General features: G+C 36.4%; 1 protein-coding gene across 1 annotated transcript in view; it reads left to right on the top strand.

Annotated features, from left to right (window-relative positions):
* The first annotated feature begins 1,102 nt into the window (after window positions 1-1,102).
* The window catches only part of LOC122738589 (cation channel sperm-associated protein subunit beta-like), a 114,421-nt gene continuing 101,818 nt past the window's right edge, over window positions 1,103-13,705 (top strand). Inside the window, exons 1-4 of the mRNA XM_043980581.1 lie at window positions 1,103-1,184; window positions 4,768-4,856; window positions 6,284-6,430; window positions 8,994-9,054. Of these exons, the coding sequence (XP_043836516.1) occupies window positions 1,103-1,184; window positions 4,768-4,856; window positions 6,284-6,430; window positions 8,994-9,054 (379 nt within the window). The remainder of the gene's footprint in view (window positions 1,185-4,767; window positions 4,857-6,283; window positions 6,431-8,993; window positions 9,055-13,705) is intronic.

The raw sequence follows: 13,705 nt of genomic DNA, 5'->3' as shown, positions 1-13,705 counted from the left end.
TCAAGTGGTCAAGCCTGAGAAAATGGTCATTGGATTTCTCTATATTTTTAAATGAGACTTTCATCAAGATGACTCAGACATCAGTCTTAGACCAGCAATTGTTTGTTTCTTTACATGTTTTCCCCAAGGCAGATTATTCCTAAAATCATTGTTTGGGTTCCTCCCAATCCTGCCCATTGTTATTTGAAGACAGGACTTTTGAGTGATGCTTTTCAGGAGACAGTTGGAGATTCATTCCAACTGCCCCTCTTTGGAACTCTCCAGCACTTCTCTCTAGTAGGGAGAAGCGGATTGCTGCTGATTTTGATGTGGACACTTCAACTGGTCAACTGTGGAAATTTAGGTTGTAGATTTAAGACTTTTCTTGTCCTATGAGGAAGAAAGCTGGACAGATTTAAAAGAGGGTGAAGAAAAGGTTGTACACCCCCTTTCCGATGGTAAGAAGGATTTTGGAGTAAGAGTATAATCTCAAACTATAGTTTGAATATAGATTTTTAATTCCAAATTCCAGTTTAACAGAGTTAAACTGAAAATGATTCAGAGGGTGTAAATAGAGGGTATTCAGAGTTAATCCAAAAATCAATCAAACACCTTGTCACCCTGAAAAAGAATGAATTTTTTTTTTTGCTGGGCAATGAGGGTTAAGTGGCCTGCCCAAGGTCACACAGCTAGTAAGTGTCAAGTGCCTGAGGCTGGATTTGAATTCAGGTACTCCCGAATCCAGGGCCGGTGCTTTATCCACTGTGCCACCTAGCTGCTCCCAAAAGAATCAATTTTTACTTAGGAATCAGTTCTGTTGGTCAGTCTCACAGTTCTCATGAAGTTGAGTCCTGTTTTATTCATATTTAATGAGAATTGGTTATCTTGTTCAAAAGTTACTTAGGCTGAAGGAAATTCTGGCCTAATATTTTCTTTCTAGTTTATATATAAGGGAATTAAGGAAAATATGAAATCAGTTGGATCATGTGTTAAATTGTCTCTCTCAGATGCATCAGTTGCTTCAAGAAATTAAAGAACATAAAACTTCTGATTATTTGAAGTTTAATTATGTAGGAACAACAGGGCAATTAAAATTAAAATTTTCTCTTATTTATTCCAACAGATGGGAAAATATTCTTTATATACTGCAGTTTTACTTTGGACGATGCCTGATTTATTATCAGGAATAACATATAATAATAAAGGCAAGTTACAATTACTTCTTATTTCATGTGTTATGATCTTTTTTCTTAAGTGTATATGTATATATAAATATATATGCATACATACACATGTATTTTTTCTTTACCTTCATTTATAATACAATCCTTTCTTTTCTCATTTAACATCCTCTCTCCCACCCCTACCCCTTTTTAATTGGTACTATCATTCTACATGGTACTCTATCCACTGCACCACCTAGCTGCCCCAGGACAATTTTCCCCAACAATTTCTTGGAGGATGATGTCTGAGCAATTTCCTTGATCATGGTTTTCATGTAGTTCAATAATTTTCAAATTATCTCTTCTGGACCTATTTTCCAGGTCAGTTGTTTTTCCAAGAAGATATTTTACATTGACCTCTATTTTTTATTCATTTGTACTTGCTTCATTGTGTTTTGGTTTTTCATAAAATCACTAGCTTCCATTTGTTCAATCCTAATTCTTTTTTTTGGTGAGGCAATTGGGGTTAAGTGACTTGCCCAGGGTCACACAGCTAGTATGTGTCAAGGGTCTGAGGCCAGATTTGAACTCAGGTCCTCCTAAATCCAGGGCTGGTGATCTATCCACTGCGCCACCTAGCTGCCCCATCAATACTTATTCTTAGGCAATGATTTTCGTCAGAGAGCTTTTCCATTTGGCTTTTCAAGCTCTTGAATTTTTTCTCATGTCTTTCCTGCATCACCCTCATTTCTCTTTCCATTTTTACTCTACCTTTATGACTTTATCTTCAAAGTCATTTTTGAGCCCCTCTATGGCCTAAGACCAATTCCTATTTTTCTTAAAAGTTTTGGGTATAGGAGCCCTGACATTGCTATCTTCTGTGGTACACCTCAATCTTCCTTGTCAGTAAAGAAACTTTCTATGGTCCTCACCTTTCTCTGTCTGCTCATCTTGCCTATCTTTTACTTGAGTTTTAGCTCCTTAAAGTGGGGTACTGTTTCCAGGCTGCACTGTCCCAAGCTTCAGGGGGTCCCAGGTGATATGATTTAAGGAAGGGCAGGTTTTCCACTCATCTAGGCTATTCCCTGGTCTGTAGTTAATCCCAGGTCAACTTGCTAATTAACCAGACAGCAAAACTTTGTGTGCTGTGGTTGTTAGCTCCAATGAGCCTGTGCCCCTCCCCCACCTGGGTCACTGCTTCTAAAGTCTACTTCCTGGTTCCCAGCACGGGTGAAAATCCCATTTTCCACCTCAGAACCATCAGAGACCCCTGCAATCTCTCCCCTGCCAACCTCTCAGCCCTCTCATCAGACTGTGAGCTTAGTTCCAGATGACACTGGCACTGTAGGGTTTCAGAGGCTCCGGGGGGTCTCCTTCCTAGGCTCAGCCTGCTTGGACTGGATATGTGTCAGCATGACTATGGGGTTGGGCTCCATTTTTGTCTCAGCACAGCAGCCCCCTACTTCCAACCTTCTAAGCCATCCTTGGAAAGCCTTGGATCATTGGAAAATGATCTCGGCCCATTCTTTTGTGGGTTTTGCTGCTCTAGGAATTGTCCTATGGCATTATTTGGAGGTTCTTTGGAGAGATTGTGTCATGAGTTTGGGAGCTTACTGTCTTTCTTCTGCCATCTTGGCTCTGTCCCAGAACTCTTACTAGCTTATTTCTGCTTTAAAACAAAAACAAAATAAAACAAAACAAACAAAAAACCTAAATATCATTTTATTTTGAAATCTGTAATTTCTCCCCTTTATCTCCCCCAGTACTCAATTGAAAAAGCAAGAAAAACAAAACACTTATTATAAACATGTAAAGTTAAGTAAAACAAATTTCCAGATGGACTATGTCTGAAAAAAAAAAAGTGTCTCAATCTATACTCAGAGTTCATCACCCCTCTATCAGGAGAGGCTTAACATGTTCCAGCTTGAATCCACTGGAGTTATGGTTGGAAACTGTGTTGGTCAGACTTCTCAATCTTTCAAAGTTGTTTTTCTTCACAATATTGATTTCATTTTATATATTGTTATCCTGATACTGTTCACCTCACTCTACATCAGTTTATACAAGTCTTTCTAGTTTATCAACAAAATATTTCATCACATATATGTATATATATATATATATATATATATACATATGCATTTGTATTTATTATACACACACATACCATCGTTTGTTCAGCCACTGCCCAATTGGTGGACATTGCTTCAACTTCCAGTTATTTTCCATCATAAAGACAATTGTTATAAATATTTTTGTACACATGTGTCTTTTTCCTCTTTAATTTCTTTACGATGTAGACTTAGTAGTGATATAACTGTTTCAAGTCAGATTATTTAAAAAAAATATTTTTATGTATTTCATTAAATATTTCCCAATTACATTAAAAATCTTTTAAACATTCATTTCAAAAGTTTTTGAGTCCCAAATTCCCTCCTTCCTGACCTTCCCTCACCATGTGAGGAGGAATGGAATTTGATATCAATTATAAATGTGAAGTCATGAAAAACATTTCCATATGAGCCACATAGCAAAAGAAAACATATAATAACAAGAAAATAAAGTTTAAAAAAGTATGCTTCAATCTGCACTCAAAATTCATCAGTTCTTTCTTTGGAAGTAGATCTCATTTTTCATAATGGGTCCTTTGCAATTGTCTTGGATCATTGTCTTGATCAAATTAGCTAAGTCTTTTACAGTTGATCATGCTTACAATATTTCTGTTTCTATGTAAAATGTTCTCCTGATTCTTCTTGCTTCATTTTGAATCAGTTCATTTAAGTCTTCAAAGGTTTTTTCCCCCTTAAACTATCCTACTTTTCATTTCTTGTAATATACCATTAATCCATTGCTATCATGTATTGCTATTTGTTCAACCATTCCCTAGTTGATGAATATTCCCCTCAATTTCTAATTCTTTACCACCACAAAAAGAGATACCAAAAATACTTTGTACAAATGCGTTATTTTCCTTTTCCTTTGATCCATTTGGAATATAGGCACAGTAGTGGTATTTCTGGGTCAAAATAATTGTCTTTTCTTTTTCATTTCTATATCTGACTATAAGCCTTTCTGTGAATCTTGCCTAAGAGATGGAGAAAATCCATCTGACTGTTGGTCACTGAACAGGTGAGCAGGGACGGGGAGGTGATCTTTCCCAGGATTTACTAGTTTTGTTTCTATTCTCCACAATAACAATATGCAAGAGACCTTGGTCCAGCTCCTAGTTCTTCTGCTTAAAAACTGTGTGACTTTGAATGAGTCACATCAACTTGCTCAGCTTCAGTTTTCTCATCTGCATAAATGAGGATGGCACCATTTGTATTCCCCTTTCTCCACAGTTTTTGTTATGAAAGTGTTTTCTAAAACTTGATGGAGAGAAATTATTATTAATAAAATATATTTGCAGTCTTGGCAGCTATGCCCTGAGGACAAGTTCCTTCATTGAGAAGGAAGGAAATAACTTTCCAGTATGCCTATGAAACTCTACTTTTTAAAATTTTCATGGGAGGATTCCCCATTCTACCATAACCAGTCCACATCAATATTTAGAAAATATGTTCTTAATGGAAATTTCATAGTAACACATGTGTTTATATACAATTATTATTTATATACCTTTCAGGAGATCACACTTCACTGTTTTCTTGCTATTCCCCTGGTCATTTGGAAGGGAATGATACAATCAAGTTGTTTCTTACCTCAGGTGACTTGGTAAGTTAATTCACGGAATATATTAATTATTCTTCTTTTTTTGATGTCTAGTATTTATAATCAATAGGATTACATTCTATTCAACTACATTCAACCATTTTCAGGGTCTGGGAAAGAGATTTTGAATGAATAGATGGATGAATGAATTAAAAATTATCCTTGGCTCATGCACCTACTCCTATCTAATAGCTTTAATGATCACAGAAAAGCAGTACATTGGCTATGAGGTATATCTAGTTTCAAATACACATACACACAGAAAGATAAAATAAAGGTGTGCAAAATATACAAGTATTGGTGCATGCAGCAACAGGGTGAAGTAGGGAGGGCTCTGGATTTGGATTCAAACAAACCTACTTCAATGTCTTGGAAATCAGCCAATATTCTATACACCAATGTTCTATAGATATATACATCATTCCCTAGTAGAATAATGCTCATTTGGAGTGATGCAGCATGTGTTCAAGTCATGACTCAACTATTTATTTTATCTGAGACCTTGGGCAGACCACTTACCTTTATGACTCAGTTTCTTCATTTATAAATGAGGAATTTGAACTACATGATTGCCAAAGTCCCTTTTCTGCTTCCTGTGATCTTATGTTATGAATACAATCCATGAAAATATGATTCCTAGGGAAAAGGATGTTACATTTAAGTTTCATAGGACAAATAGAGCAAATGTTACAACACTGTTTTGCAAATTCATGGCAGGATTTGTTTGTGATATATTAACAACATTATTGTGAAATCATACTAGGGCCAACATTATGAGGTATACCTACCTATATTGAGCCATAAAATATTTATCCAATTTCCTGGTATGCCCATAATTTGTCCAAAAGTAGTATGCTACATTTGATTTTTCATTTTGATTAATTCAGATTTTGAGTTTTTCATAAAAGGAGTGACCCAATTCCTCTGTAGCAATTTCCTTTAGTTGGATATTGAATTTAATTTAAAGCAAGACAAGAATTTAAGAATATGGAAAGACTCATCTTTGTCATTTGACACACTTGGTCCTTATAGGTAGAACAACACATTTTTATTTAACACTTTATTTGAAAAGTGTTTAGAATGCTAATGAATATTGATAAAAAAGATAAAGGAAAAGCTCATCATCAAATATAAAGCAGAGCTATCTAAGCCAAATCAAGTTTCAAGTCTTCGCATCAGTTTGCATGTTTGCATTAGGTGACATGCCACATCCTTCTGATGCTAAGCTCTGATCTTTGGATGCCACTCTCCATAAGTAAAATTGTTATCTAATGTTATCCCATTAATTCTATTAAAGAATTTAAAAATAATTCCATTCTAGATTACCTGCTCCTTATCTATCCTTTATTAACAGATGAATATGATATGTTTCTTTCCTCTAACCTCTCTATCCACACAGAGATTTAATACTTTGATCTTTCTTTTTAAAGGTAGTCAACTGCTATTTCTTAACTAGAGACAGACCTTCTGAGATCAGACAGAACCTCATAAAACTGTTTACATCAAGAGGACTTGCTCCCACTTTTAGAATCATGAATAGTACTTATTCTGGTGTCTTTCACTTTAATTTAACTATGGTAATTAAAAAAACATCACTCTATTGTATTTTATTTTTATCAGTCAACATATTCAGTGTGATTAACATGATGTGGTTATTTTTCTTTTTTTTTTCTTTCAGGGGAAGTTTGATGATATATATTTTGTTAGAAAAGTATGTTGTTATTAAAAGGGGAGAGAGAGAAATGAAAGGGAATGGAGTAGTAAGGGAGGAGGAAAGACAGGAATTAATATTAGAAGTGGGATTGTTCAGGTAAGGATAACAATAAAGAAATGAGCCCAACAGGAACAGGAAATAACAAATCTAAATGGAAGGAAGTCCATTTCCACAGGTTGAGATCAATGGAATTTCCACTTTCTATGGTAGAATTTGGTGTTGGTACATTTGTGTTTACTTTTTACATAGCTTTGTAAAACAATAGCCTTTTGAGTTGTTGCCAATCAAGTAGTCATACAACTGTTTGATATCTACAATTACCAAATCTCAACATGGAAAACTCAGATGATTTATACCAATCTTTTGGGAACTTATATTCTAAGGCAATGTAAATTTTTTTCCTTACCACCTGAAGAGCTAATCTGATTGATAAACGTGAGGATTTTTTAGCACCTGACAATCAGTTAAGAATTATTTATTACATGACTATAATGTGCCAGGCATTATGTATGTACTGGTAATACAAAGACAAAAATGAAATGGTCCTCATCCTCAAGAAGCATACATTCTATTACATTCCTGTAAGTACATAAAGAAAATTTTAAAAAATAATACAAGGTAACATTTTGGGAAGAGGCACTAATACTCAATAATAAGAAAGATCTCTTGTAAGAGATAGCATTTAAGCTGAGTTTTTAAGGAAACTATGCATTCTAAGGGGCACAGGTGAGGAAAATCTTCATTCCAGTCATGCAGGACGGCCTGCATAAAGTCAAAGAGATGGGAGGTGGTTTGCCATATGTAAAGAACAACAAAAACACATGTTTAGATGAATTGTGAAATACACAATTTATATCAAGTCTGGCATAGCAGATTGAAACCATGTTGTGAAGGGCTTTAATGTTGTTTTTTTCCTTAAAAACTGACTATTTTATCCTAAAGGCAATAGGAAGCCACTAGAACTTTTTGATAAGAGTAATGACATGGTCAGGGCTGTGCCTAGCAGTATCATTTTGGCAGCTGAGTGGAGGATAGATGGAAGAGGGGAGAACATTGAGAAAGTGTAACCAATTAGGAAACTATTGCAATAGTCCAGATAGAAGGTGACAAAGTCATCAATTACTGTTGTGATCATGTGAGTAGAGTGAAGTGAGCAGATGTGAGAAACACAATCAATGGTAGCTAAATAGATACAGAGTGAGAGAGAGCCTGGAGTTGATGATGACTTGAAGATCACAAGCCTGACTGACTGGAAGGAAGATGGTTCTCCTGAAAGTCAGTTAGTCAATAAACATTGATTAAGCAACTACTATGTGCCAGTAATTGTGTTAAGTCCTGAGCATGCAAAGACATATAAAAAGTAGCCTTTGTTCTGAGGAACTCACAATCTAAAGGGGGAGAAAACATATGAGCAACTACATACAAATAATCTACATACAACATAAATCAGAAATAACAGAGGAAAGGTACTAGAATTGAGGGAAACTGGGAAAGGCTTCCTGTGAAAGGTGGGAATTTAGCTAATACTTAAAAGATGCCAGGAGGCAGAGATGAAGAGAGATCATTCAGATTTGGATGACAGCTGGTGGAAATTCCCAAAGTCAAGAGATGGAATTTTTCATTAAAAGAATAGCAAGGAGGTTAATTCAATGGAGTGAAGAGTATGTGGAACAGAAATAGAAAAAAAATTAGTAGAGGATTAAGTTTTGGGGGTAACATAATGAATGGAAATGTTATGGAAATATTAAATTTGAGATGTCCTAATGCAGAACTTTGAGGTACACATCTAGTTAGAAGGTCCAATATGGATGGTATCCAGTGCTTAGCACAATGCCTGGCACATAACTGGTGCTTAAGAGATGTTTATTGATGGACTAGGAATGATCCTATAAAGGAATCAGTCAGTCCTCTGTTGCTTAAACTGTAAAAATATGTATCAAGTTGAAGGATAACTGAAAGAGAGCCTGTGCTGTCTATTAGAATCTATGCAGTTTCAAAAGAAGTAGAAGGACTCTCTGCCTTGCAACTTTGGATAGGTCTCTTTTGAGAGATTTATGTGAGGACATGTACAAGAACCACAAGGGGAAGTAGGCATAGTTAGATTCTGATCTCCATCACTGGGCTATTGCCCATACTGAAAAAATAAAAAGTCTATTGAAGTGTCATTATTGTCTACCATACAATTTTTAAATTACAGTTGAGGAGACATATTTTGGAATAATTAATTTGTGGGATCATACTTTTTTAATTTAACTTTTTTTTGCTTTCATGGTTTAGTAGGGTTAACATTCAATTATTAGCTAATCAAAGAATAAAATTATTAGGTATTTAACTGTTAAAAGTTTATTTTATATAATTATATAATCAGACAAGTTAAGTTCCATAATTAATTATTATCAAACCCTTTTTCTGTCATCTTTGTTAAGGGTATTAAGGAGAATGCCTGGTTTATTAGCATCCCAAGAGAAACAATCACATTTAACACAGGTCAGAATCATGTATGTTTATTTCTCTTACATATATGTGATAAAAATAATGATTTTTAAAATGTAAACTTATTGAATTCTGAACTGGAATAGTGCAAAAATTTTAAGATTGTATAAGATTGTTTGATAGATACAATAGAGAAAATTGTGTTTAACAGTGATTTGATTGTTAACATCAAGGCACAAAACAAGAATATGTATTGTCTAATATATTTCCCATTGATATCTAGACTACCCAACACAAGTTCCTTATAGATGGTAAAGTTCTCCACATACTCCTATTCACTGGTGACAACATACTGATTGAATAAATTAGAATATTGCATACTCTCATAAGTGAGACATTACTGCTCAAAAAATTTGGACCTAACAAGGAAAACCAAATGGTTGAAGAATGTCTAAGATACGTTAAGATAAGAATGTTATACAGTTTGTGTGTATAACCCATTCAATTGGTCTATCCAAACATATATCTTGGACTAATTGCTGATGTACAATGAATTAGGCTAAGAAATAAATAGGATTGACTGGATTGCATTTGGAGAATTGTGCATAATTTTTGGCAATATGTCCCTTTTTGGTAATCTATCTAAATACCTTATGGTGATGTTATATTTCTGCAAATTATAGGATAATGATGAAGCATACTATCCACCTTCAAGGAAAGAACTGATATTGACTGAACACAGACTGAAGCATGCTGATTTTGTTTGTTTATTTTTTGTTTTATTGGGGTTTTTTGGTGGGGCAATGGGGGTTAAGTGACTTGCCCAGGGTCACACAGCTAGTAAGTGTTAAGTGTCTGAGGCTGGATTTTAACTCAGGTACTCCTGAATCCAGGGCCGGTGCTTTATCCACTGTGCCATCTAGCTGCCCCAAGCATGCTGTTTTTAACTTTCTTTCTTTTGTTTTTTGTCTTCTTTCTAAACATGACTAATACAGTAATTTATTTTTCATAACTGAACATATAAAACCTATATCAAATTGTTTAGTGTCTCAGGGATGGGTTGGAGAGGGAGGGACAGAATTGGGAACTCAAAGTTTAAAAAAGTGAATCTTGAAGATGGCAGAGGAAAGGCAGTGAGCTGCCGAACTCATGACACAATCGCTCCAAAAAACATCCAAATAACGCCATAGGAAAATGCCTGGAGCAGCAAAACTCACAGGAGAATGTGCTGAAATCATCTTCTAACCAAGAACGGCTTGGAAGGTCAGAAGGAGGGAGCTGTTGTGCTAATACAGGAGTCGAACCCAACCCCACAGTCACCCTGACACAAATCCAGTCCCAGGAAGGCCTCACCAGAGGAGAACCCCAGAGCCTCTGAATCAGCTGAAGCACCAGTGTTGTCTGGAATTAAGCTCACAGTTTGGTGAGTCAGCTGAGCCCTTGGCAGGGGGGGAGACTAACAACCACAACACACAAAGCTGGTTGATTAGCAAGTTGGTCTGGGGTCATCTAAGGACCAGGGAACAGTCCAGGCAAGTGAAGAACCAGATTCTCCTTAAATCATACCACCTGGGACTTCTTAAGCTTGGGATACTTCAGACTGGAAACAGTGCCCTACTTTAAGGAGCTAAAAGGCAAGATGAGCAGATAGAGAAAGGTGAGGACCATAGAAAGTTTCTTCAGTAACAAGGAAGACCAAGGGGCACCCTCAGAGGAAGATGTCAACATCAGGGTCCCTATATCTAAAGCTTCCAAGAAAAATATGAATTGGTCTCAGGCCATAGAGGTGCTTAAAAAGGACTTTGAAGATAAAGCTAGAGAGGTAGAGGAAAAAATGGAAAGAGAAATTAGGGTAATGCAGGAAAGACATGAGAAAAAAGTCAAAAGCTTGAAAAGTGAAATTGGGCAAATGGAAAAGTTGGTACAAAAGCTCTCTGATGAAAATAATTGCCTAAGAATGAGGATTGAACAAATGCAAGCCAGTGACTTTATGAGAAACCAAGACACAATAAAGGAAATCCAAATGAATAAAAAAGTAGAGAGCAATGTGAAATCTCTTCTGGGAAAAGCTGCTGACCTGGAAAATAGGTCCAGGAGAGATAATTTGAAAATTATTGGTCTACCTGAAAACCATGATCAAGGAAAGAGCTTAGACATCATCTTCCAAGATATCCTCAGGGAAAATTGCCCTGAAATTCTAGAAGAAGAAGCTAAAATAGAAATTGAAAGAATCCACCGATCACCTCCAGAAAGAGATCCCAAAAGGAAAACTCCTAGGAATATTATAGCCAAATTCCAGAGCTCTCAGGTCAAGGAGAAAATATTGCAAACTGCCAAAAAGAAAGAATTCAAGTACTGTGGAGCCCCAGTCAGGATAGCACAAGATCTAGCAGCTTCTACATTAAAGGACCGGAGGGCTTGGAATATGATATTCCAAAGGGCAAAGGAAATGGGATTACAACCAAGAATCACCTACCCAGCCAAACTCAGCATAATCTTTCAGTGGAAAAAATGGGACTTTAATGAAAAAGAAGACTTTCAGATATTTGTGATGAAAAGACCTGAATTTACAAGACCCTAGAGAACCATAAAAAATTGAAGCTGGGGGACATACCTGGGGTCATACAGTGGGTGACTGTCTTGTGTCTGAGGCCGGGTTTTGGCTGGGATCCCCCTGGGTCCAGGGGTGATGCTTTGTCCACTGTGTCACTTAGCTAGGTGACAACATCTTTAGGGTTAAATTGAGGGGTGAAGGGAATGCACTGGGGGAGGGGGAAGGGCAGATGTGAAATCCTACATGAAAGAAACAGGAAAAGGCTTATGAAATGGGGGGAAGAGATGGGAGAGGAGCAGGGCAGTAAATTAATTTTACACATCAGAAAAGGCTCAAAGACCTTAAACTCATCAGAGCTCCCTCAAAAAGGGACTAATAGACACATCCAACTGGGTAGAGTAATCTATTTAATCTGGGCAGTAAATGAGCCTAACACTCATCAGAATTGGCTCAAAGACTTCAATCTCATTAGAATTGGATGAAGGAGGGAATAATGTACACACTCAATTGGGCGGAGTAATCTCTCCAACCCTGCAGGAAAATAGGAGGGGAAGGGGATAAAGAGAAAGGGGCAAAAGAATAAAGGGCAGAGTCAGGGAGGGGACAGACAGAAGCAAATCCCTTTTGAAGAGTGATAGGATGAAAGAAGATGGATAATAGAATAAATATCATGGGGAAGGGAATAGAATGGAAGGGAAACAGTTAATAGTAATCATGAAAAAGAGAAAAGGGGGAAAAATTGTACAAACAATATTTATAGAAATTCTTGGTGGAGGCTAAGAATTGAGAATCAAGGGAATGTCCAACAATTGAGGAATAATGGAAAAAGCTGTGCTGTATGATTGTAGTGGAATGGTCTTGTGCTACAGGAAATGACAAACAGGAAGATCCCAGAAAAACCTTGAAAGACAAATGAACATTGATGTATAGTGAAGTGAGCAGAGCTGGGAGGACATTGTATGTAGTGACAGCAGTATTGTTCAATGAGCAATTGTGAATGACTTAACTCCTCTCAGCAGTGCAATGATCCAAGACAATCCCAAGGAGCTAATGAGGAAGCTTACTATGTACCCCTATAACTAGAACTGATAAAAAGAACACTTGTGGATTGTACATATATAACCTGGTTGTGATCTTGTGGAGGGGGGAGGAAAGGGAGGGAGGGAGGGAGAAAAATTAGAACTCTAAATCATATGAAAATGAATGCTGAAAAATACCCTTACATGTAACTGGAAAATAAAATAAAATAAATGTTTGTTGCTGGAAAAAAAGTGAATCTTAAAATTGCTTTTATATGTAATTGGGAAAAATACTATGTTATTCAAAAGCCTTTTTAAAAATGCCATCCATTTTTACCCCTCCCCATTATCATCCATCACCAACATCCATTCTAAATACTCTGTAACCCTTAAGGACCTCTATAGTAGGAAAGATTCTTGCTAGATAACTATTTTGTAGCTCTAAAGGCAAAAATTTATACTGGCATTGAGTGGGTATTGTTTTTCATTTTTTCCCTTTCATCTTTGATCTCAAGATGCTAGTAAATTTTATAACATTCAGCTACATATTTTTGCTGGATCTATTTTGCCTGGAGGTGGTGGTGGTGGTGGTGGTGGTGGTAGTAGTAGTAGCAGCAGCAGCAACAGTAGTAGATATTATTTTTATTCAAGTATGGGTTGCACTAGAATGAACTCTGAGGGCTCATCCAATTCAGAATCTATGATTGTATAATATATACAAGGCACCAAGGTAGAAACCAAAAATCAAGCAGTTTCTTCACTTAAGGACTCTATTATTCATGGATATATATTAGAAATGGGACTTTAACCCAGTTCTTCCTGGCTTTTCAGATTATCCACTACACCATGCTGGCTGAGTGGTCTAAGGAGCCAGAAAATACAGAAAGGAAAAATAAAAAGGTCAATTGAGGTGTTAGAGAAAATTCTCTGGGGGAAATCAGAAGGAATAGATAATTAATAAAGAATGCAAGGTGTCCATGTCATACTAAGGGAGGCTTCACACAGGAAGAAAATAAAGATTCTAAAAGGTAGAAATGAGAAAGGATTTCATTCCAGACATGAGGGAAAGCTCAGTCAAGTGCATAAGAGTAAAGGAAAGAATCTGGAAGGAATGTAGATTACAAAATGAGAG

Source organism: Dromiciops gliroides, chromosome 2, assembly GCF_019393635.1.
Source record: "Dromiciops gliroides isolate mDroGli1 chromosome 2, mDroGli1.pri, whole genome shotgun sequence".
NCBI classification, from domain to species: Eukaryota; Metazoa; Chordata; class Mammalia; order Microbiotheria; family Microbiotheriidae; genus Dromiciops; species Dromiciops gliroides.
Note: the sequence above shows the minus strand (reverse complement) of the source record. Positions and strands in the feature narration are given on the sequence as shown.